The sequence below is a fragment of the Trematomus bernacchii genome, unplaced genomic scaffold (genome assembly GCF_902827165.1).
Source record: "Trematomus bernacchii unplaced genomic scaffold, fTreBer1.1, whole genome shotgun sequence".
NCBI lineage: Eukaryota > Metazoa > Chordata > Actinopteri > Perciformes > Nototheniidae > Trematomus > Trematomus bernacchii.
Genome location: NW_022987593.1, coordinates 18,663,823 through 18,687,893, shown reverse-complemented (window position 1 = coordinate 18,687,893; position 24,071 = coordinate 18,663,823). Strand labels below are relative to the sequence as shown.

General features: G+C 39.9%; 1 protein-coding gene across 2 annotated transcripts; it reads left to right on the top strand.

Annotated features, from left to right (window-relative positions):
* Positions 1–1,264: 1,264 nt before the first annotated feature.
* Positions 1,265–23,784, top strand: LOC117482055 (B-cell receptor CD22-like). 2 transcript variants are annotated; one of them, XM_034130038.1, is made up of 11 exons: positions 1,265–1,336; positions 1,414–1,493; positions 3,728–4,084; positions 4,210–4,407; positions 4,532–4,885; positions 5,088–5,315; positions 18,305–18,565; positions 21,534–21,615; positions 21,726–21,783; positions 22,185–22,360; positions 22,455–23,784. In XM_034130038.1, the coding sequence occupies exons 1-11, from the start codon at positions 1,320–1,322 to the stop codon at positions 22,519–22,521; spliced, it is 1,878 nt and encodes a 625-aa protein (XP_033985929.1). In that variant the 5' UTR covers positions 1,265–1,319; the 3' UTR covers positions 22,522–23,784. The 2 variants fall into 2 exon arrangements, with proteins under 2 accessions (XP_033985929.1, XP_033985928.1); XM_034130037.1 differs by having other exon boundaries at positions 21,723–21,783.
* Positions 23,785–24,071: the final 287 nt, after the last annotated feature.

The window sequence follows — 24,071 nt, the reverse complement described above, 5'->3', positions numbered from 1 at the left end:
AGAAGCCTTCTGAGGAAACAAGGTCAAACTATTTAGGATAATACTATGACAAGGAACAATGTTTAGGCAGTAAATAGAATTTCAATTACATTTCTACTTAAATGTGCAAAAATATTAGAACATCAGTCTTTGTGGCATGCAGGTAATCAACTGTTTAAGCTTTTACCATTAACATGTAGAATGAATGTTGCAAATTACTTGAAATTATAGCAACTACAATCTATTGTTTACCTCTATGCATTCAGTGTAGCCACAGAGGTAGCATTATGTCCAGCTAGCATGCTAATTGCTAACGTTATATTATCGTTTTATCCCGGAGGGGAAAACTAGTTTCTAATCCTGAGAGAAACACCTCGCCTGAAACACACGATTAGTGCCATGAGTTAGTGAAGCAAATTACAGAACATTGCACACTTATTCACAAGTCAAAACGTGTTCATAGCGGGCACGGCTGAGAATAGCTAGCTAGCTAGATGTTGTTAGCCAGCTTGGACCTAACGTTAGCAAGTTCTAGCATGGCTAGCTCGATCTACTGAGCAAATAAAAGTACATCTAAGACCAGTATTGTGCAGATTAAAACAGTGCAGTGCATGTATTTTATTTTACCTTCGTAGTCGTCACGACATGACTTTGCCAGGTCTGCTAACTTTGCTGATCCACTGAAACTGCATTCAGTAGAAGCTTCTGAATGCCGCACTTCGCGTCCTCCGAGTAAATCGCCAGAAGCGCCGAGACATCCTCATCAATTCCACCGCTCCGATGATTTATTTAGTGTTGCTATAATAACTGCTTTCACAAAAGTAATCTCTTCGGGTAAGCGAGCAAATACAATGGCCGCTTCCAAAAAAAAATTCAGTCAAACGGGCGTGGTTTGCATTCCGCACAGCCAATCAGACGTACGAACTATTTTCTCCCACAACAGTCCCTGCTCTCTAGCAGGGACTGAAAAGCGGGTCGGAAGAACTCATTTGAGCTACTTTAGTTCCTGGGGCTTTTTGGTGTGAACGCAAATATATCGTAGTTCTGATGAACTATTGTGGGAAAAGTACACCAAAGTACTCCGGTGTGAACGCACCTATAGAGATAAACTGTTATTCTCTTCTTCATCTGAATGCTATTCTCTGGATTCAGTGGTATAGGAAGAACCTCTCTTTAAGTTTGTATTTCGTTAAACAACATGTCTTTCCTGTGTAGTGGGTGTTACTGGGGTTTGGCTCATCCTGCCTTTTAACAATCTAAACAGGAAGTAAATGTGGTTGTTAACAGCCTGATATCCGTATTCTGCTCATTGGCGACAGAGGAAAGGCATCTTTGAACACATGGTTCCTCCTTCACTGTAAGTAGAAACAGTTTCTTGATGTAATGATTCTGTATACCTCCTGTGAACATTATTTAATCTGACATGTTTTATAGTCTCACAGAGATGAGAGGAGCAGCTATGAGTTTAACTGCAGCAGCGAGTGGATTAGTTGTCTTCCTGCTCTCTGTGTCAGGTACTGTACATCTACACTTACATTCATCACATGAACAGAGGGGATTCTGGGAAAATGTGGGACTTGTGAAATCAGGTCACATGTGGGAATAAGTGGGATGGATTTGTGTAAAAGGCAAACCTAGCAGAAACATTTTAAATGTATTTGTGTAGAATTGTAGAAACTCAAAGACGTTACTAGTTTTTTTGATGGATATTCTGAAGATCTTGTTGTGCGTTGCCACTGTCCTTTGCTCCAATCATCTGCATGCAATATCAGTTTGCTTATCACCTTTACAAGCGTTAACAAGAGAATATAGTGTATGCATAACTGTTCCATCCTCTCTCTGTGAAAAAATGTTGTTTTGTTTTTTTCTTAAGACGACTTCAAGAATCGCCAGCTCTGTTTTTATTAAAGGTCCCAGGTCATGCTTTTCTGGGTATTACCCGTCCCCTTGTGTGTTATGAAGCTTTTTCTGCATGTAAACGGTCTGCAGAGTCACAAACCCTCAAAGTACACCCTGTAGCGAGTAAAACTCTAACACAGAAAAGACCTGTCTATGCTGCCCCAGAACGCCTCGTTGGAGATTTCTCTTTTTCTTCCTGGGTACAGTGACGTGCCCATACCCAAATGGACCCATTGGTCGAAATTGACCAATCCGTGGAGCCGTTAAGTTACGTCCGCGGAGCCGTTACGCTAAGTCCGTGGATTGGTCCAAATGGACCAATCCGCGGACTTCCTCACACACACACACTCAATCTTTTCTCAGCTGCAGCTCCGCCGATTTCTCCTCCCTGAGACGGCGGGACGCGGCGAGGCTGTGAGTCGGTATGTGTGTTCGGGCTGGTTTCGGGTTGGGTTTCGCTGTGTCTCGCTGTCTTGCAGACGGCCACTGGGCTCATAGGGAGGGGGGGGGCAGGAGCTCCAACAAGCCGTTTAGGACAGAGAGTGAATACACATACTATACAGAGATGCTGTATGAGAAACCAATGTGAGTTTGGAAAATTGCACAATATAAATCTATTTTAGTAGACCTCAACAATGGAATTATGATCAGTAGAAATGGCCATGACATGGGACCTTTAAGTTTAAAGGTGGGGTAGGTAATTTGAGAAACCAGCTAGAATTTGAAAATACACAACCGGAAAAAATCTGCCACTTCCTTACAGAGCCCCTCCTCCAACACACACGAACGCGCACATGACCAATGAGGGCACGAAATAAGTTTGTGCACAGATGGAAGGCTGACAGGCAGGTAGGCCATCCAGTTGTTTTAGCCGGGCCGGCTAAAATGATTGGTCGTACTTTTTACAGTACTACGGCTTCCACAGATGATATATTTTTATGGATTTTTTGTCAAAGCACTTAAGATATTCATTGCTATCGGGATGTTAAGAGCATTCCATGGAATATAACAAAAGGTGTATCTCGAGCCGGTTTCTCAAACTTACCTACCCCACCTTTAAGTGATTTAAAGGGATATTCTTATTCTAAGTCATAACATATTGACTCAACTCTTATCGATCATACATCTGCACCAAGGGCTAGCCCCTAACCCTAACCCCTAACCCTAACCCTAACCCTAACCTAACCCTAACCCTAACCCTTCTAGTTCCTTCTCTCCTCTCTGACCTCAGTGTTAATTTTCCTCCCTCTGAGTTAAAAGCAGTCTTCTTCTTTTTCTCATCTGTATATCCGACAGAAGCTGCTCACACCTCAGTGCTCTGCATTTATTGTTATTTGTCACACTTACCTCAGCAGCAACCTGACCACAGAGCGAACAGAGAGGGAACTGGACCAGAAAAGCAAAGACATGTATAACTAATAATATTCCTAATCTTGTAATGTTCATGCTGGCATGTTGACTGCTTGTGTTTGGACTTCTGTTCTACCCGGTTTAATTTAGAAACAACAAAGTCATAAAATAGCATTTGCAGCAGTTATAAACTGCCTTAAAAGGAATTAACAGGTGACGTACATGTGCTCCTCTTCTCTAGTGTGTAAAATGTATATATTTATTTTTATTTTAGAAACTCAACTATGATAAATACATGAAACGATTCTTATTTTCAGATCAGCTCTAGTTAGATTCATGTTCAGGAAATTGAATCTGCTGATAATTTGATCTTGAAGCTTGTTCTGGTTTCATTAACCCCAATAACACATTTATAGTTTGATTCACTGATTCTTATTAATTAATTGTTAACTTAAGTCATTAACTTTGATTCTAGTTTCTGATGTGCTCTGTGTTTCAGCGGCTCAGGGTCAGAATGACTGGGGAGTGACTTACTCTTCTACTGAGATCTGTGCAGTGAAAGGATCAACAGTGGAGATAAGATGCAGCTTCACATACCCATCTCCATGGAGAGGCAGTGTTATCACAGTGGAGAAAACATGCTGGTTCACTGAACAGAAAGGTGGTGAACCTGTAGATCTGACCACAGTCTCAGAGTATGCAGGTCGTGTAGAGGATCTCTGTGAAAACAACACCTGCACTCTGAGAATCAGAAACCTGAGAGAGAGCGACTCAACTGAGTACTGGTTCAGGATCATAGCAAACCAACCAGATGGACAATTTGGTGATTCGACTGGCGTCACTTTGTCCGTCACAAGTAACAACTTTCAATGATATGTTAATTATTTCTTAATGTTTTGGATATAATAATAATAATAATAATATGCATGTGTTTTAATAGTTTTTGTCTTAAATAACATGTATGTTCCTTCACAAATCCAGATCTCCAGGTCACATCAGAATCATACTGGCTGTTTTGTCGGATCAGTTATCCTCCATCTTGTTATCCTTCCTACATCTGGTACAAGAATGGACAAAAAATTCAGGGAGAAGCATCTGATTATACAAAGAAAACACACAAGGCAGACAGTTATTCCTGTGCTTTGAAGGGATATGAGGATTTCCCCTCCCCTCCAGTATGTGAGTGTACTGCAAAGACTTCTATTAATATACTGTATAAACATCTAGTGGCGTTTTATATTGAACTCTATTGGTAATATTTGACTCCTGTTCCACTCCAAAAATATATGTTTTTATTTTTCAGGTGTCAGAGGTCAAAACTGCAACAGAGTGACTTACACTGAGAGAAGTATCTGCACCTTCAAAGGATCATCAGTGGACATTTCCTGCTCGTACAGCAGTTTTGAAAATGTAAAATCTAAATTCTGGTTCAGACCTGAGCGTATTCATCAGGGACAGAATCCCTCTCAACCTGAGGACCTTAGTGAAGACCCCCAGTATGCAGGTCGTGTTCAGATCCTTGAAACAGAGAGAGGACGCTCCACTCTGAGGATCTCTGACCTGAGAGACTCAGATTCAGCTCAGTATCTCTTCAAATTCAAAACATCAAGCTTTGAATGGGGGAGTGATTTACCTGGAACAACTCTGACTGTCACAGGTACTGATCAACACACACTGATGTAAATACACAGTACACCTACAAATACTGGAAAGGTTTATGTTTGTGTAATGACTATTGGATGAAGAGTTATTATTGCTCTTTATTTCCAAATAGCAATACACAGTTGTGTTAATGTGTATGCACATCTATATAAAAAAATACCTTTTGCTATACTAATGTTTCTTGTTCTAACGTCCAGCTCTCCAGGTGCAGGTGATCAGAGCAAAGGTCTACAACTATTCTACTGAGGCAGAGCTGAAGTGTCACAGCAGCTGCAGTCCAGCTGGTTCTCTGAACTACGTCTGGTTCAAGAACGGAAAGAAAATCAAAGCAACGGTGATATCTTCTTATAAAGGCTTGTTTCAGCCCAGAGACAACATCTCTTGTGCTTTGGAAGGACATGAAGACTTCCCCTCTCCTCCAGTGTGTGAGTTTACTAATAAATACACACTGACATTACAATACAATGACAAATTCAGACATACTGGAGTCACCGAGGTCTTCTGAAGTTCATTACATCAATTTCATTTTCATACAAGCGACTAACAATAAGTGCAGACAACCATAAAGATAAAAAAAGTATCCTACAAGCACATTAGCTTGCAATAAGCCAAACATGTTAAGTGTTACAAGCGTTTACAAAATATGTCAAAGTAACTGTTCACAGTTTCTTTAACTGGCCAGTGCTCTCAACAAATATAAATATGACTATTCAAAAAGTACTCTGTGTTTTATGATGGAGAAAATGTTTGCTGTCCACGGCTGACGTTAAATCGACCAGACTTCTTTCTGCGGATTGATATGACTGCACATAGTCCCTTGATCCTCCTTAACAGCAGTCATGTTATCCTTAGCAGCGTTCTGTTAGCGAGTATTAACAGCCTCTGAAATGTCCAAATTCACCAATCAGAATCAAGTTTTCAACTAAGCCTTGTAATAAAAGGAGAAGAATGTGTGGGGTCATTGATGTAGAAAAGATAAATAAAGATTTGTTATTGGCTGCCAGTTTACAGGAATCTAAAAAATCAACAGTGGAGATAAGATGCAGCTACAGATTCCCATCTACATGGAGAGGCAGAGTTATCACAGTGGAGAAAACATTCTGGTTCACTAAACAGAAAGATGGTGAACCTGTAGATCTGACCACAGTCTCAGAGTATTCAGGTCGTGTAGAGGATCTCTGTGAAAACAACATCTGCACTCTGAGAATCAGAAACCTGAGAGAGAGCGACTCAGCTGAGTACAGGTTCATGATCGAAAACAAACCTGCACGCTTCGGTATTCCAGTCACTTTGTCCCTCACAGGTATCTGAAATTGTACTCTTAAAACATTTAACGTTTTATTTTGATACATGAACATTATTGATCTTTTTTTAATATATTTGTACCTTTATTCAGATCTCCAGGTAGAGGTGAGCAGATCAGGAACGTCTACTCGCCTTCAGTGTCTCAGCAGTTGTCCATCTGGTCATACTTCCTTCATCTGGTCTAAGAACAGACAGGAAATGAAGGAAAATACATCTCTTTATGCAAGCTTCCGTTATGACTCAGCAGACAGTTATTCCTGTGCTTTGAAGGGATATGAGGACTTCCCCTCTCCTTCAGTGTGTGAGTTTACTTACAGTCTTCCACTAACATAATAACATTAACATACAGTAGAATATATATCATCATTGCACTGATGTATCTTTTTACCCACCAGAGGTCGCCAGCAGACATGGCAGTGTCCAAAGACACTGAACCAGGGCTCTAGGTTTTCTGTTTGATTTTAAAATCGGTCAAATATACTCTAGCTACGAGGGATGCTACTAGAAAGAAGAATAAACGAGAACTAGAGAATGCAATTCCTGAAGAAATTGCTAGTGGGAATGCTTTATGCTGAAAAGCTGACGCTAAACTGCTATGCTGAAATGTAATGTGTAAGAAGAAAGTGAAGAATTTAGATTGAAATGATACATGAACACTGGGGGCTTGAATGTGTGATGAGTGAAGAAAAGAAAGTAAAAAAGCTTGGAAAAGCGGCAGAATATTTGAACTGCAAACTTTTGAACTAACTTGATGGCGAATGATCTGTCGCCATGGCAACGGCATTTGATGACACCCCATAATACGCTTAGATGCGTTGATGGCTACATCGTTACCAAACCTGTGAAGTTTTGGGCCGTTTGGAAAATGTTCACTGAAGTTATGAGAAAACCGTGTTTCATGGCGAGCATTGTGTTGCCATGGCAACGGCATTTGAAGAAACCCCATAATTGACGTAGAGCTGTTGAGGGCTGGACCGGTGATATACAAGCGAAGATTGGGGGACGATTGGACCGTGTCCATTGGACTTACAGCGTACATCGTGTTTCATGGCGAGTGGTCTGTCGCCATGGCAAGAGAGAGAGAGAGAGAGAGTGTGTGTGTGTCTGTGTGTGTGTGGCAGAGAGAGAGAGAGAGAGAGAGAGAGAGAGAGAGAGAGAGAGAGAGAGAGAGAATGAAATGAACAGTTAGAACTGACTGCTGTCAGTTGGAGTGATGACATCATCGTGTTCCATTACACAGGTGTTTATAGTTGAGTTGAGGTTTGCATTGTTCAGATACACCTCTTACATGTGAACGTTTTGTGGAAGAACGATAACAGATATCTGTGAAATTTCAAAATGTGAAGCATGTCAAGGAAGTTGAGTATCTGAAGTGTAATTTTTGTGTACTTTCGGGTTAATAATGTGGCCTTTTTGGCAGTTTAACTAAAGGTGTGCGGCTGCTGCTGTGAGGAAATATCAGCCTGAAATTACAATGGGTTTTAATGGAGACATGTTGAACGTTTTTGTCACTTCATGCCCTCAAGAGGCATTTTGTTTAATTATTTGTCATTTTTCAAGCTACGAAGTGTTTTCCCACGTTTGTCATGACAAATTATGTCTCAGGAATGTAGGGTTTGGGAATTATGGCAGTTTTAAAAAAATATATGAAGGCAAATTTCAAGATTTGCTCCACTCTAGCTGTGACATCACGCACTCTAGTTAATGTTAATTTAAAAGTTGTGTTACACGAATAATGTCAGAAAGATGTGTAACGTTTTAAAGTTGGAATGAGGTTTCTGAGTGAAAGTATGAATGAACAGTTAGCAGTTGAAGTCGCATGAAGATTTGTTGAAGTCTGAAGAATATCTCCATTGACTTCAATGGTTACAAATTTGATGAATTATTGGATGTATCTCTGGAATTATGAAAGTTATGAATGAGAAAAGTAATAGCCTGCGATTCCCGACCGAGCTGAACGTTTTGATGTTTGAACGGAGTTTGTGCGATGTTGAATGTGGGAGGAGAAGAGGGCCAAAATAAATCGGCTGAATAATAATAATAAACTTTTTGTCCGTAGCATAACATATAGTTGGAATGCTGTATCAGCATTCCCACTATATTATGAAGGAAACTTCTTCCATGACATAAAGGTTAACACGTTCCCTCAAAGTTTTTACATTTCTGATAAAGGATGAAAACAAGTTAACCACCCAATCTGTGTTTGATTAAACTATTATTCATTAAAAATATCTTCAACTGGGGTCCTTCAAGTTAGGGTTATTTTGGAATTAGTTCCTCATTCAATGCTCTGTAATGACTCGAAATGCAGCTATTCATTCAAATCAAGTTAACCACCCACTTTTGTGTTTTATTAAACTATTGTTCATTTAAAAAGTGTCCCACTCTGGAATTAAATGTGAAATGGTTTCATGTTATCTCCTCCAAATGCTCCAAAGCTTAAACAGTTTTTGCATTGTGTTTGTGAAAAAGTTTCCTGCTTTGTGCCTCTGTACATTTGCAAGTTGCCATTATACAACCCGGTATCACGGCAAGACGTGAACATGCTGGGAGACGTGAAGATGTCACGATTTCGTCCCTTCAAACGTGACAGTTACACGGTATTGTTAACATGGCCCAACCAGTAGAGAAATATGGAATGAAGTATTATTTTATTTAAAAAAAATGTTTTCGGATTTCACATCGCATAAACACCATATCCCAACGTGCATTGCAGCTAAAACATCCAATCACCGAGCTGAGGATCTTGCCTACGTCTGTTTCCGGTATTGTTTATGTTTAATTTACATTAAAGTGGATTTTGTTTTCAAAATATCAAACAGATCATGCATTTTAGCCATGCCTCATTTCGCTCTATTTGCTCTTTTTTAGCCCTGTTTTTGCAAGGGCTGAATCTGTGAGAAGTCTTCTTCGCTGCTTTTGTGACAGACTACAGCGCCACCTACAGGCCTGGCATATGTACTACAGCGTCTCCAACGCTTTGGAACGGCAATGGCCGTGGCTGTCTCCTCCTGATAGGTGGAGAGTTGCCCATATAGGCGGAGCTCCTCGTTTCTGACGTCAGAGATATTTCAAATCTGTATCAGATCCGTTGCAGCCCCGTTTTTAGAGATTTGGGTATGGAGGAAAAGAGAGAGAGTTGTGTTTTCTGACACTTGGTGAGTTCCCTGACACACCGGGGACACATATTCATGTATAAAAGACGTACAAAAGTGCATTTTGCATGATAGGTCCCCTATAAAGTATTTCGTGAGGCCTTCTAAAATGTTTTTAACCTGTTACGCACAGCCCGCCCGGTACCGGGCGGAAAAACGCGTTATTTGCAGGAAACAACGTCTAAGGAATGTTAATATTTAATAAACTATGAATGTTTTATATCCATGTAACGGGAAAAAACTCAGCTAACTGATCTTTTTAATTTTTTTTTCCAAAAAAAAAACCACAATGCTAGCACTCAGCCTCTGAATTAGCCACGAGCGAAAAAATTTAACCTAAAACGGCACTTAAACTCACTCATAACTCCCTTATTACTTATCCTAGATGCACAGCCAACCACTCGTTTTTGGTGTCCTGGAGACACTGAATCTAATGGTGCCCTCCTCAACACTCAGTGATAAACATTTGCGACGCTATAAACGAAAGCGTACATCATAACATGTGGAGCTAAGTAGCTAGAAACGCTAACATGGCTTACCTTGGTCAAAACTGGTCTTCAATGGCATTAAAACGATAAAAAAACGATGCTGCAGTTAATCCATAGGTTCATCCTATGTATCTGTGCCTTCTTTGAAATTATTTCTGATAATCCATAAGCAATAAAACTGCTTTTTAGTTTCCAAATTCCAGAAGGAAAGATCGCTCCCCTCTAACCTAGATTTCCAGACGCGCAGCCCCCACCTTTTCTCTTTACAATGAGTGTGTGTGTGGCCCCCCCCCCTTCGATTCTATTGGCTCTAACGGTCAGAAGGGTGTGTCAAACATCAAAATCGACCAAGGGGGGCCAGAGATATGGAAAAAAAACATTTTCACCCAAATCACCTCAGAGGTGGGGTGGTTTTGGCTAAACCTCTCTAAAAAGGTCAAATGTCACTTGTTTTGCATCAATCTTGATACAGGGTACTTATTATATGTTGTACTTTGGATTCCTAAAGCTTTTAGTCTACTAACCCATCATCCAAGGGTAGTTTTCACTATAAGTAAAAAAGAATTTTTGGACGGACACTATAATTTACAGTTTTTTACTATGTAAAATCTGAATTTTCTTTAAAATAAAAAACATCTATATTGATTCTGACACTTCTACATCCAACTCACAGGTTTATCATTACTTTGAGAAAAAAGATTATTAATTTAACCCTTTTAGAAGGGAAGATATGGTCATTTGTTCTGGGAATGTCATTTTCGAGCCTGAGACCTGAAAAACAGGCTCAGGGCTTAACAGGTTAAAGACTAGACACATTTATCGATTATCAAAACGGTATTCTGCACTTTGCTGCACTTATCCAGATAAAATGTGACTGTTTACTCGTTTCGCAGATAGAAGCAGAAATGTCATTGCTACATGTGCAGGGATATTTAGAATTTAAAATGCTGCTTGATCGTTAATTTTGTTCTCGGCAAACAATATTATGAATCCTCTATTCAAAAATATTATTCAGTGTCCATCGACATGAAAATAACAAAAAAGTTCATGCTGGACTCTAACCCGAGTCCCAATAGCAAAAATTCCTCGTGCCAATGCGCGTTATGAGTGTGCCACGGATCAGTACGATGTAATCTGTCATCACAGCTTATTTTGTCACATTAACATTGTTGAAAGAGTCAAAACAATTCAACCCGACCATCTTTTATAATGTGAGCGAATGTATGTACACTTTAAGCCATATAATATAAATATTATAGTAGGCATTTGCTTTAAAATAGTATATGAGCATCATTAAGACCCACCCACCGAGATCAGATATCCTAGTTCATCAGCTGGCGAGCCTACACTACATTGTGATAAGTGGTCATTTTACGTATTATGTATTCTAGAGCACACATTAAGTTCAAATATGCAAATCAGGCCATGTGTTTCGTTATGTAGTAGCTATCATCACCTGTCATGGAAATTTAACAACAACACGGAATTCATATTAATATTACCAAGTTACACAGAAATAGATAAAACACATGAGAACAAAGACCACATAGATAAAAGCATAAACGTTACGTTAGAAACGAAAACATGTTAACAACAGTGTGAAAAAGTATGAATATATGTGTTTCTAGTTCTCAACGTAGCCTATGTGATACCCTCGTCATTCAGTGTCGATGCATAACGAAAGTTAACCAAGTAAACAGTCACATTTTATCTGGATAAGTGCGGCAAAGTGCAGAATACCGTTTTGATAATCGATAAATGTGTGTAGTCTTTAATATTAAACATGATCGCTGGTTGATAGCCACAGAAGTCGTATCACAGTTTAATCTGAGCGGATCACAGTTTACCACAGCTCTCCACGCTGCATTGGAGATGGGTGTAAACAACTCAGACAGACTATATGTTTCACTAACAGACTGTATGAAAGTATAAACGGGTCTCAAATCAACTCGACATCATATTAATAACGATATATGATACAAATATAAGACTGACAACAAGAACAAGCCACAAAAGTCGTATCACAAGTTATCCTGGGCGGATCACAGCTCCACAGCTGAAGACTTCTCCACGCTGCTTTCAAACTGTGAGTAAACAACGTGTGCTTCACTTGGAGGCTGTCTGAAGGTATACACAGGTCTCAGATGGACTTGGTATCACATTAAGAATGATATTCAGTAATAAGTCTGGCAAAAATAAATGGTTTAAATTATTTATTCAAGCTTGCAATGTTTTGAACACACATCCCCAGTCACCTCATGTGTCTTTTTGTAGTCCTCGCTGTACGCGTCCGGATATCGGCATCGCAACCACAACCTCACACACTGGTACTGAATGTGCATCAAAGTGTTCCTATTAGAGATGGGCGAGTCCTGATTCATCCGGATCATTAACCCGGATCCTAGAAATGAGCTGGTCGTGACGAGTCTCCCCTCTCCATTAACCCGAGTCCTTGAGTCCCACACTTGGTGTGACGTACAAATTAAAACTATAAATTGCGTCACTCGCTACTCTCTTTATAACATGTAAAATCACATTACAACGTACCCCAGTCCATCTACCTACCCTTTAGCAAGTATACAGGATAGCTGCCTGCCAGAAGTTATCGTTTGGCTCAGGGGAGGGGACGCGGATCAGTGAAACTTCCTGCAGACTCGTGGGGACTCAGAGGAGCCGACGGCTCCTAACCGTAATAGCATAGCAGATCCAGAGATCCATACTCGTCATGTGCACGAGCATAGCCCCTCCTCCAGCACCCGGCTCCCGCGCTATATTATGCACGAGTCAACAGCAGACTCGCAGACTCGCAGATTCGCAGATTCGCAAATCCTGACTCGCTGCAACACACAGCGGATCAGACTCGTGCGGACTCGGAGCCGTAACCGTATAGCAGCAGATCCAGAGATCCAGCAGACTCGTCCTCATGCACGAGTCAAATCGCAAAATAACCCTTTTTTTTGTGATCAACATTTTTTATTAAAGCAAAATACACTGTGTAGCGGAGGTTAATATAACGTCAGTTTAATAGATAGATAGATAGATAGTACTTTATTGATCCCAAATTGGGAAATTGTTGTTACAGCAGCATAAAAGGCATTTTACAATAAAACAAAACTACAAAATATACAAGAATAGAAAGAAAAATAAAATAAAATATAAAATATAAAATATACATGTCGAAATAGAAAATATACATGCAGATATTATATATATATATATATATATATACAAATATATATATATATATTCAAAATATATGGAATAATAATATGCTCGTGAAATGCATCAACTTTTCGGTTTCACCGATAGGATTTCTACGGTCTTGGTGATGCTGACTCATATGACTCAAATGACTCGTATGATCCGGATCTCTTCAATGACTGACTCAGAAGACCCTGAGTCCGTAAAAGGATCCGGATTTGCCATCTCTAGTTCCTATCCAGCCAAATATACCAAAAGATTAATGTAAACGACAGAAGAAGCGATCTAAATGTGTATTTCCTGGTTATTCGACAAAGGCCACGCCCCTGATACATCTGTCTAAAATAATAGAATATCACCAGTTGTTCGTCTCACATCTTATTCGGTAACACCGGCAACACCATGCCTCCACTCACCTCACCCTCCGGATGCGGCGGCTGCCTCCGCATGAGCCAGAAGATCTCCGAGTTGGAAGGTAAAATATCCATGCTGTACCAAATACGAGACGACGAACAGATCCTGGACTCTTTACGGCCCGTCCACACGGTGGCGTGCGTTGACTCTTCAACGCTTCTGTCCATTCACTTTGAATGGGGTGACGTCACGCTTCGCCAAACTGCATTGTGGGAGCGTCGATACGCGTTGCTCGCGGTGCTCGCTGCAAAAGTTGAGCAACATTGAAACATTTTCAACTTTTGAAGCTTCGACGGAGGCGTCAGCCAATCAAATCCCGCTTATGCAAATCTGACAGTACAAGCGCTAGCCAATAAAACCGCGTGTATGCTGGGAGAGCCATACCGCAGGTCATTTCCTCATATTCCAAAAAATGGAGGATAAAATAATTATAGCGTTAGGGAATCACCCGGTCCTATACGACCAGTCCCTCTTTATCTACCGGGATACAAACCGGAGGAGCCAGGCATGGAGGGAGGTGGCAGAGACAGTGGTAGGTTTTCGCCTGTTTGGGGAGTTTATATCCAGTTTACTTCGGGCTTTTTTGCTTTGTATGTCGGGGGCGGGAGATTCATGTGATTGGTTGTTGGTCGCGTTGCTCGCGAGAAATCCCCAAGCTTCACACACGCCCACCGCCAAGCTTCAACGCACGCCGCCGTGTGGACGGGCCGTTAGTTACCATGGGCCCCGCTGCCACAACTGCGTGTGAACTAGACTCCACTGTCCCATGGATGGATGTCGCAGCCCGAGCAGACGACTGGTCCCAGCTGGTAGCTAAACCCAAGGCCCCGGTTAGCTCTACTCCGAGCCAGAAGGAGCCATGGACGGATGTCCGCCGGGACACACACCGTGGGACACACCGTGGGAAGCTCATCCGCCGTCCCACTCCCCCTCGTGCACTGCAGCTGACCAACGGACACTCCATCCTGGACGAAGAGGACTCAACCCACGTCGCCGAGGTCCGGTGTTCCCCTGCCGTCGCCGCCTCCACTCTGCATGGCTACGTCCAGACCTTCGGTACACCATGCTGACTGCCACTCTCTGCGGCACACCACCTTCTCACGTCCAGGCCATGCAGTTCATCCCTAGTCCCGCTGCAACAGACACCCAGGTCCAGACCTCCGAGCCGGTGGGAGCCTGCTCCCACAGGCACGCCCCCTCTCCACAACCCGGCTGCAAACCCTTCAGTGCCCGTCCGGCATCACCTGACTCTGCACGGACCCCGGGGCCGCCTCCTTCTTCACTGGTCATAGGTGACTCCATAGTCCGGAATATTAGGTCAAAGACTGCTGCAACATACTGCTTCCCTGGTGCCAGGGTTTTGGACCTGGTTGAACAGATCCTGTGTCTTCTGATGAAGCATCCTCACGCCAGAAACTTTATTATCCACGTAGGCACAAACGACATGGCATGCCAACAATCAGAGGTACTTAAGCAGGATTGTACCACTCTCTTTAAAATGCTTAAGAAGTGCAACAAGTCTGTTTTTATCTCAGGGCCGATCCCCTCTCTCCTTCGAGGCGTGGGGCGTTTTAGCAGGCTGCTCAGCCTGAACACATGGCTGCAGTCGGCTTGCTCCACGAACAAATTGATAATTATTGACAATTTTAATCTTTTCTGGGAGCGTTAGAGCCAATAGAATCGAGGGGAAGTTCCTAAAATCCATCTAACAAATTAAACTAAATGAAAATATCATGCTGTAGCATGCAGTAGCATCTTGCTACGAGGGATGCTACTAGAAAGAAGAATATGGAAACTTCTTCCATGACATAGATCAACATCAACATGTTAAATCAACAAATAGCTCCAACAATAATCACCGGACCATTGTGTGTCTGATTCCTTCCAGTCCACTTGATTATGTGTGTGATGTGTGTGTTCATGTTGGGTTGCCACTAACAGGCATGTGAGTTTCTCACGTCTCAGTGTTCTGCATTTCTCTACAAACAGAAGCAACCTGACCGCAGAGAGAGCAGAGAAGAAACAAACCAAGAAGAAAGATATGACATTTTCCATTCTCTCTGATAATTAATACTGTGCCCTTCATGTTGTTCAGTTAAACTGCCTCATGGGTTCACAGGTTAATAATGCCTTCCTGTTCCTTCACTACACCGGCAGACTGTGTGACGTCCTCAGTGCTCAGAGAGATTAACTGTTTTTCTCTTCTTAATTTTAATTTTCTTTTCTGGTGTTAGTGGAATATCGGCAGCCAAACAAGTTAAAGCCATAGATTATTTTGTTTAAGAAAAGTTTATTTTTGACAACAATAATAGTGTAGTGGGTGGTACTGGGGTTTGGCTCATCATGCATATTAATAATCTAACGAGGAAGTAAATCTAGTCTCTTAACAGCCTGATATCCGTCTTCTGCTCATTGGTGACAGAGGAGAGGCATCTATCAACACATGGTTCCTCCTTCACTGTGAGTAGAAACAGTTTATTGATGTAATGATTCTGTATACCTCCTGTGAACATTATTTAATCTGACATGTTTTATAGTCTCAGAGATGAGAGGAGCAGCTATGAGTCTAACTGCAGCAGCGAGTGGATTAGTTGTCTTCCTGCTCTCTGTGTCAGGTACTGTACATCTACACTTACATTCATCACATGAACAGAGGGGATTCTGGGAAAATGTGGGACTTGTAAAATCAGGTCACATGTGGGAATAAGTGGGATGGATTTGTGTAAAAGGCAAACCTAGCAGAAACATTTTAAATGTATTTGTGTAGAATTGTAGAAACTCAAAGACGTTACTAGTTTTTTTGATGGATATTCTCAAGATCTTGTCGTGCGTTGCCACTGTCCTTTGCTCCAATCACCTGCATACAACATCAGTTTGCTTATCACTTTTACAAGCGTTAAAATGAGAATATAGTGTATGCATAACTGTTCCATCCTCTCTCTCTCTGAAAACATTTTGCTTTGTTTTTTTCTTAAGATGACTTCAAGAATCTCCAGCTCTGTTTTTATTAAGTTTAAGTGATTTAGAGAGATATTCTTATTCTAAGTCATAACATATTGACTCAACTCTTATCGATCATACCTCTGCACCAAACTCTTCTAGTTCCTTCTCTACTCTCTGACCTCAGTGTTATATTCCCACGCTCTGAGTTAAAAGCAGTCTTCTTCTTTTTCTCATCAGACGGAAGCTGCTCACACCTCAGTGTTCTGCATTTATTGTTATTGTTCACACTTACCTCAGCAGCAACCTGACCACAGAGCGAACAGAGAGGGAACTGTTCAGAGAATCACACACTTTTCTAATTAATATGATCGCTAATCATTCACTGTTCATTTATATGAAGGCATTTTCCAATCTTGTGTCAAACTGAACATACCCTTTTTGCGTAGACTTCTGTTCTGCCTGGTTTGATTAAGAAACTACAAAGTCAAATAGTATCATTGGTTATAAAGTGCCTAAGAAGGAATTCACGTGTGTTGTTCTGCTCTATCCCAGTAACGTTTGTAAAACGTTTATTTTTACATTCTTTGTTGAAAGTATTGATCAGGCAATTTCTCAACAATTTATAGATTAACTTTGATTCTAGTTTCTGATGTGCTCTGTGTTACAGTGGTTCAGGGTCAGTATGGCTGGGGAGTGACTTACTCTTCTACTAAGATCTGTGCAGCGAAAGGATCAACAGTGGAGATAAGATGCAGCTTAACATACCCATCTAAATGGAAAGGAAGTGTTAACACAGTGGAGAAAACATGCTGGTTCACTAAATGGAAAGATCTTAAACCTGTAGATCTGACCACAGTCTCAGAGTATTCAGGTCGTGTAGAGGATCTCTGTGAAAACAACATCTGCACTCTGAGAATCAGAAACCTGAGAGAGAGAGACTCAGCTGAGTACAAGTTCAGCATCAAAACAAGCCAAAAAACTACACACTGGGGTTATCCTGGAACCACTCTGTCTGTTAGAGGTAACATTTACACTGGGTTTATAACAATAACTGAGTTATAACAATTCATTTCTAAATTTCAACTTCTTGCAAATAGTTTGAATGTTTTGATTTATATTTATGTATGAATATAATGACAGTTTTGTTAATTCTAGCTTTATTCAGATCTCCAGGTGCAGGTGAACAGATCAGGATCGTCTACTCGCCTTCAGTGTCTCAGCAGTTGTTCACCTGGTGATACTTCTTACATCTGGTTTAAGAATGGACAGGAAGTGAAGGAAGAGACATCTTCTTATGCAGACTTCAGTTATGATCCTGCAGCCAATTATTCCTGTGCTTTGAAGGGATATGAGGACGTCCCCTCTCCTTCAGTGTGTGAGTTTACTCAAAGTCTTCCACTAACATAATCATTTTAACATACAGTATAACATATATCATCATTGCACTCATTTATCTATTCACCCACCAGAGGTCGCCAGCAGACATGGCAGTGTCCAAAGACACTGAACCAGGGCTCTAGGTTTTCTGTTTGATTTTAAAATAGGTCAAATATAATCTTGCTACGAGGGATGCTACTAGAAAGAAGAATAAACGAGAATTATCAAGGAAACTTCTTCCATGACATAAAGATTAACACTTTCCCTCAAAGTTTTTTAGATTTCTGATAAAGGATGGAATCAAGTTAACCACCCACTCTGTGTTTTATTAAACTATTATTCATTAAAATATCTTCCACCGTGGAATTAAATGTGAAATGTGTTCATGTTATCTCCTCCAGATGCTCCAAGCTTTAAAATGTTTTGCATTGTGTTTGTGAAAAACGTTTCCTGCTTTGTGTCTCTGGACATTTGCAAGTTGCTATTATTTCTACCCTTCCATGTTAATAACTTTAAATACTTATCTTCCAGATGCTCCAAAGCCTCCCTCTGTGTCAGTGAGTCCCTCTGCTGAGATAGAGGAGGGCAGTTCAGTGACTCTGACCTGTAGCAGTGATGCTAACCCAGCAGCTAACTACATCTGGTACAAGGAGAATGAAGACTCTCCAAAAGCTTCAGGACAGATCTTCACCATCACTGACTTCAGAGCTGAACACAGTGGGAGTTATTCCTGTGGAGCCCAGAACAAGTTAGGACGTAGTAACTCCACCTTACATCTGACTGTTGTGGCAGGTAAGCTCTCTACATTCATATACTACCAGAAACATATAAGCTTGTTTGTTTCAGTCACATCATCTGCATTGGTAGATTTTCAATGTTATTCTTGAATCGGGGATAGGGTTCATAAAGTGTTCTTTAGATTCAAAAATAAAAGTAAAGCCTTTATATTTTTGTAAAGTATTTACCATTTATTGGGACATTAGATTGCATTTCTACTGTTTGGGGATGATATTGTCCTTTTCAATAGACCTTGACCATGAGTGTGTGTACAACTGATGACACTTTAGTAATGCAGCTCTACTTGTTTTGGGATCCATTGTTCAAGAACATGCTTTTATTCATAATTTCTCAAACTTTTTTGCATCTCATTTGAAATATTCTTTACATATTTTCATTCATTTTGATCGAAAATGTAGAAACTGGACCCCGATCAAACGTTATTATGAACAATGGTGGCTGACCCATAGGGGGCGATAGGGTGCCGCCCTCCCTAAACCACACACAAAAACATTAATATTAATAATGATAATGCTAATAATAATACTGATTGATTATATATATTGTCAATATTTGTGTGTTTAAAATATGGAATGCACCACATTGATTTTAAGAATAAGAATAATTATTATTAGTTTGTTAAATCCTCAGCTTGTTGTATTACTGTTGATTAAACCCAGTGGTGGCGCCAGAGACTTTCTTTGGGGCGGTGCTGTGCGGTAGCTTGACGTTTCATAGAGGGTGCTCAAACATTTAGGGTTTCCCATTAATGTACCGGGCGCTACAGTGGAATACGCACATACAGTGTATCCGCGACTCTTACAATGAAGGCTCGATAATCAGCTCACGGCATATAGGTGTAAGCAGGGGTAAAGTGCTATTTTTTTTACAAGTGGGGGGTGGACCTAACATCCTTTAGGGAAGATTTCTTTTTAAATATTGAAGTTAAAAGCATCAATCTGGTGCACTTTGAGAGCAACATTAAGAGATCTATGGATACATCTCTCAACACCATATAAAACAGAACTGTAAACAGATTTACTTTTTCTTTATGGATATTTTACAAATCACTCCCCTTTTTATTCTTGTTTTACTGCCATATAGTATTTCATAACTGTTTTTCATTTATTCTCTTATTTTTTTAGAACTATAATGATCATATGAAGGTGTGCCTCAGAAATAATTGTTTACATAAATGGTGACCAAACCATTTGAGACCCACTGAGATAACTTGGACTAAAGTTAACTATCTAAACACTCAGAGAGTCCTTTAGCTCACCTGAGTCTCTCAGTCTGACAGGAGAGGACTTTCCCTTCACCTTGTTGTGGAAACAGCTCCTTATATCCGTTAGTGCAGCGAGCTAACCAGATGTATTGATGAATCGTGATCTTCTCGCTCCCAGGAAAGAAACTTAAAATAATGAGACTAATGGAGTCTCTGAAAAGGTTCAAATTGGTACTTTAATTAAGTAACGTGGTTAAAGAACAAGCATAAGGTAAGGAAGAGACAAAAGCCGGTGTTGTCCCTCGGGAGGCTGCAGCGAAGTTAAGAGGGCGTGTTGTCCTTTCCGATCTCCTTTATACTTTTCTCGTTCTCTCGCGCTGTGCAGATATGGGGACCGCCCTCGTCTGCAATGTTCGACATCGCGTGAAACAGAGGACTTCGACATTCTGTATTCCCTGCCTACTTCCTTAAGCCTTTTCTCCTCCTTATCTCTTTCATGACTTTCTATTTAATACCTTATAAACAGCTGTAATAGTTAGTTTAGAAATCCTAGAAACACCTTTACGGCACAGTTCTCATTTACGGTAACTCCCTCTGACGTCATAGCTACTCACGTATGTGAAAACACTTTACGATCAACTGTACCTTCATTTAATATTCAGCAGTAATAATATCTCGACGTCTATAGATGTAGTGTTAAAGTCCGTAGGTTTTGGTGTGCAACACTCCATGTCATTTTCACTTTACATTCAGAAAACGTATTATTATTAACCACATGCTAACTGCTAACTACTAACCGGATATGAAGGATTTTCAGAATAAAAGCTTGGCATTGAGATTTTCTGAGAACTTCCGGGTTTTTTCACAATAAAACAGCTTTTAAACTGACGATGTTTTAGACTAAATTATGCTATTAAACATTGATTTTAATTTCTAACAGATGCTAAGTAACAACAATAATCCCTGGCACCGGTGCGCTCTCTCTCTCTCTCTCGCTCAATCACACTAAATGCGCATGTGCCGCACACACACAGAGCCGAGCTTGAATGAAACACAGAGACCCAGAAGTACTTACTTCAAATCAATTATTTTTCAAATTATGAATTTCACACGTAAAAAAAAAAAAAGACATACATTTCTTGGGGGTGCTTAGGGGGTGCTATGGCTATCCTAGGGGGAGCTGCAGCACCCTATAGCGCTCCCCTGGCGCCGCCTGATTATACCATTGTTCTGTAATATATATATATATATATATATATATATGTATAAATATATATATATATATATATATATATATATATATATATATATATATACATATATGTATGCAAGTATTGCTAATGCCATTGTTTTTGTAGTCTTTGTATAGTCCTCAGTCTCAAATGCTTAAATTGTTTATGGATGCATTCAAATTTAAGACAGTTTTTTTTTGCATTAAGTCATACTGGGATGTTTGCTGAAACGTGTATGTGGCACAGCCCTAGCTAGAAACAATTCCACCAGCCGCCACTGATTATGAATGTAATAGCAATTGACCATTTGCAGCAGTTAACAATTAAATTGAAAATAGGAGTATACAATATAAATATGGTGTTTATTTACATTATTATTCAAGTTTACCTGGAACAGTTTCATTACTTTATACTATATACAGTATATATTTGTAAAAATCCCATGTGCCACCCGCAGTACTCCACAGTACCCCTAGGAGTACTTGCTGTATTAAATGTCTGTTCTCTGTTGATCACTGTTTCTCAGGATCATGGAAGCTACCAGCTGCTGTAACAATCCCTGTTGTTCTCCTGGCTGTCATTTCTCTCTCTGTCTTCCTGTGGATCAGGTGAGCAGATCTGATCATCTTAATCATTGTTTGTTAAATCATTAAAAGTCTGTTTGTCTGGTGTTAAACATGTTATCTTCTTTTTCTTTATAAACTCTCCTAACCAGAAGAAAGAGGGCTTCCAGAGACTCGTCTGAGCCTGAAGAGAGAGCGGACAACAGGGAAGAGGTGAGAATAGATGCTTACATAATTAATCTAGTTCAAAAGAAAACATATTACACTCAATTTATAATGATGGTGGTCTTTAAGTGCTTATAGAACATTGATCTGACATAGAAGGACATCTTGCTGCTCTTTTTACATCCTTCTATAACAAATTAATTTCTATCACAATCTCTTTGGATTCTCCTCTTAGACATGAGTACATTTAAAGTACATCCAGAAGTTTTCCTATCTTTGATCCTTTAATCTTTCTGTCATAAAGCATCAAGTTGATAAAGCAGGGATATTTTCCCATCATTACCACAGCTGCTGTTGCTTTGGCCTTTTCTGTCCTGGGTCCATTCCTCTGTAAATGAAATACTTATTAATGTGAAAATGTGTAACTGAAAGTGTTTTCCTCCCTGCAGTGTGTACCTGATCAGCCGGAGCAGCAGGAGGACCTTCAGTATGCCAGCGTTCACTTCTCCAACAACCGGGCAGACCCTCTTTACTCCAACATGAGAGCAGCTCGGCCCCTCAGACACACGGAGCAACAGGAAGTCTCGGAGTACGCTGCCATCAAGTTCAGCAGTGCTGGCCCGAGGTGAGCAGCTCCTCACACAGGAACATTATTCATATTTAATTCAATTCCTTTTGCATTATTATTACCACTAAGAAATACATCATTTATCTCTCAGGACCAGAGGTCAGGACCCTGAAGAGGATCCCGCTGCATTGTACAGCACGGTCAACAAATCCAGATAAACACAGCAGGCGATGCATTTGAAGGATGATACTTCAGTTTTTTTACAATTACATTTCTATTTACACAGGGTAATGTGGATTTTTTAAATACATTTCTCAGGGTGGACCTCTCGAAGAATGAGGCAATGAGTTTGGGTTTTCAGCCTAGTTTTTATTAATCTGAATGGCTCAAATGTAAAGATTTTGTTAAGTATTTGATTTTTATAGATTTAAAAAAAAAAAATAGATATAGGATGTGCTTCACCAAGATTATACATTCAACAGTCTTTATCTTATTTTATGTTTTACTTGGAGTGGGTCACCAGTATTGAACATTGAATATACAGTCTTTTCTATTTACATGAGTGTTTTAAACACATATTATAGTATCAGTATATTTCTAATTATGCATAGCTATTTTCTTTCAGATAAAGAATACAAAAATAAAACTCACTGCAGTACTCCAAAGTACCCCTAGGGGCAGGCAGTTCACGACTTAATACATTGAATTGTAAATATGAAAAAGTAACTTCAGCCACAACAAGGGCTGTGGTCCAACTGGCTTCCCACTGCCAGCTGTCTTTGTTGGAAAGCTGTAGATATGAAATTAGTTATAAAAGACATTAGTTATACTTTACTGTTGAGAATTTTCATTGTTTTTAAAGTACATTTCTCTCCTTTTTCATACAATATATCTTCATCATGTTCTTCTTCTTGTCCTGACTGAAATATCCTAACAAGAATTTGATATATTATCATCATAAAATGGTGTTCATATACATTCATCATTTTACAGATGTATTTTGAGTGTCTTCTTGTTGTGACTTGCAACTTTTGGATGGACTGTCTTTACATTTGGTTCAAATAGTGGCGCTCCAATGATAACTCTTTATTATTTGAAGGATGACCTTTCGTTTGACTACTATTGGATTGAGTGACATGCATCTCCCACAGGATAACATTATATTGTTCAACCTGAATGTTAATATATGCATTAAGTTTTTTTAATCTATTTTAATATTCAAATTAATATTCATGAATTAAGTACAAATATACATGTTTGCTATTGAAAAGCACATTGGGATATTACAGATATAAGTTAGCTGATGTAGCTGCAGTTTCACACTGCTGCCACTAGGGTTTAGTAAAGAGACGTATTTCATTCATCGCAAACTATTTCCAAGAGCTTGTCAACTATAATTCTCTTTTGTGTTTTTACCGACTTTGTTTTGTATATCATTTGTTTTCCTTTTTCATGTTCTGTTTTGTATTGATTTACTTTAATAAAAAGGGTGAAATTGCATTCAAACTAATGTCATAAGCCGTGAATAATGTCCATAATAATGCTATAAATTAACCTATGATTTCAAAAAAGAAGAATTGTATGTGTTTGCAAAAGTTAAACCCATTGAAATAGTGTTTGTCAAGAAACATTAGAACATGAACACAGTAGAGATGGGCGAGTCCTGATTCATCCGGATCATTAACCCGGATCCTAGAAATGAGCTGGTCGTGACGAGTCTCCCCTCTCCATTAACCCGAGTCCTTGAGTCCCACACTTGGTGTGACGT

Bases quoted from the DNA above. Each gene is read 5' to 3' on its own strand.
- LOC117482055 (XM_034130037.1), top strand. The intron at 4,886-5,087 runs GTACTGATCAAC...TCTAACGTCCAG, and splicing joins AACAACTCTGACTGTCACAG to CTCTCCAGGTGCAGGTGATC. The intron at 22,361-22,454 runs GTGAGCAGCTCC...TTTATCTCTCAG, and splicing joins TTCAGCAGTGCTGGCCCGAG to GACCAGAGGTCAGGACCCTG.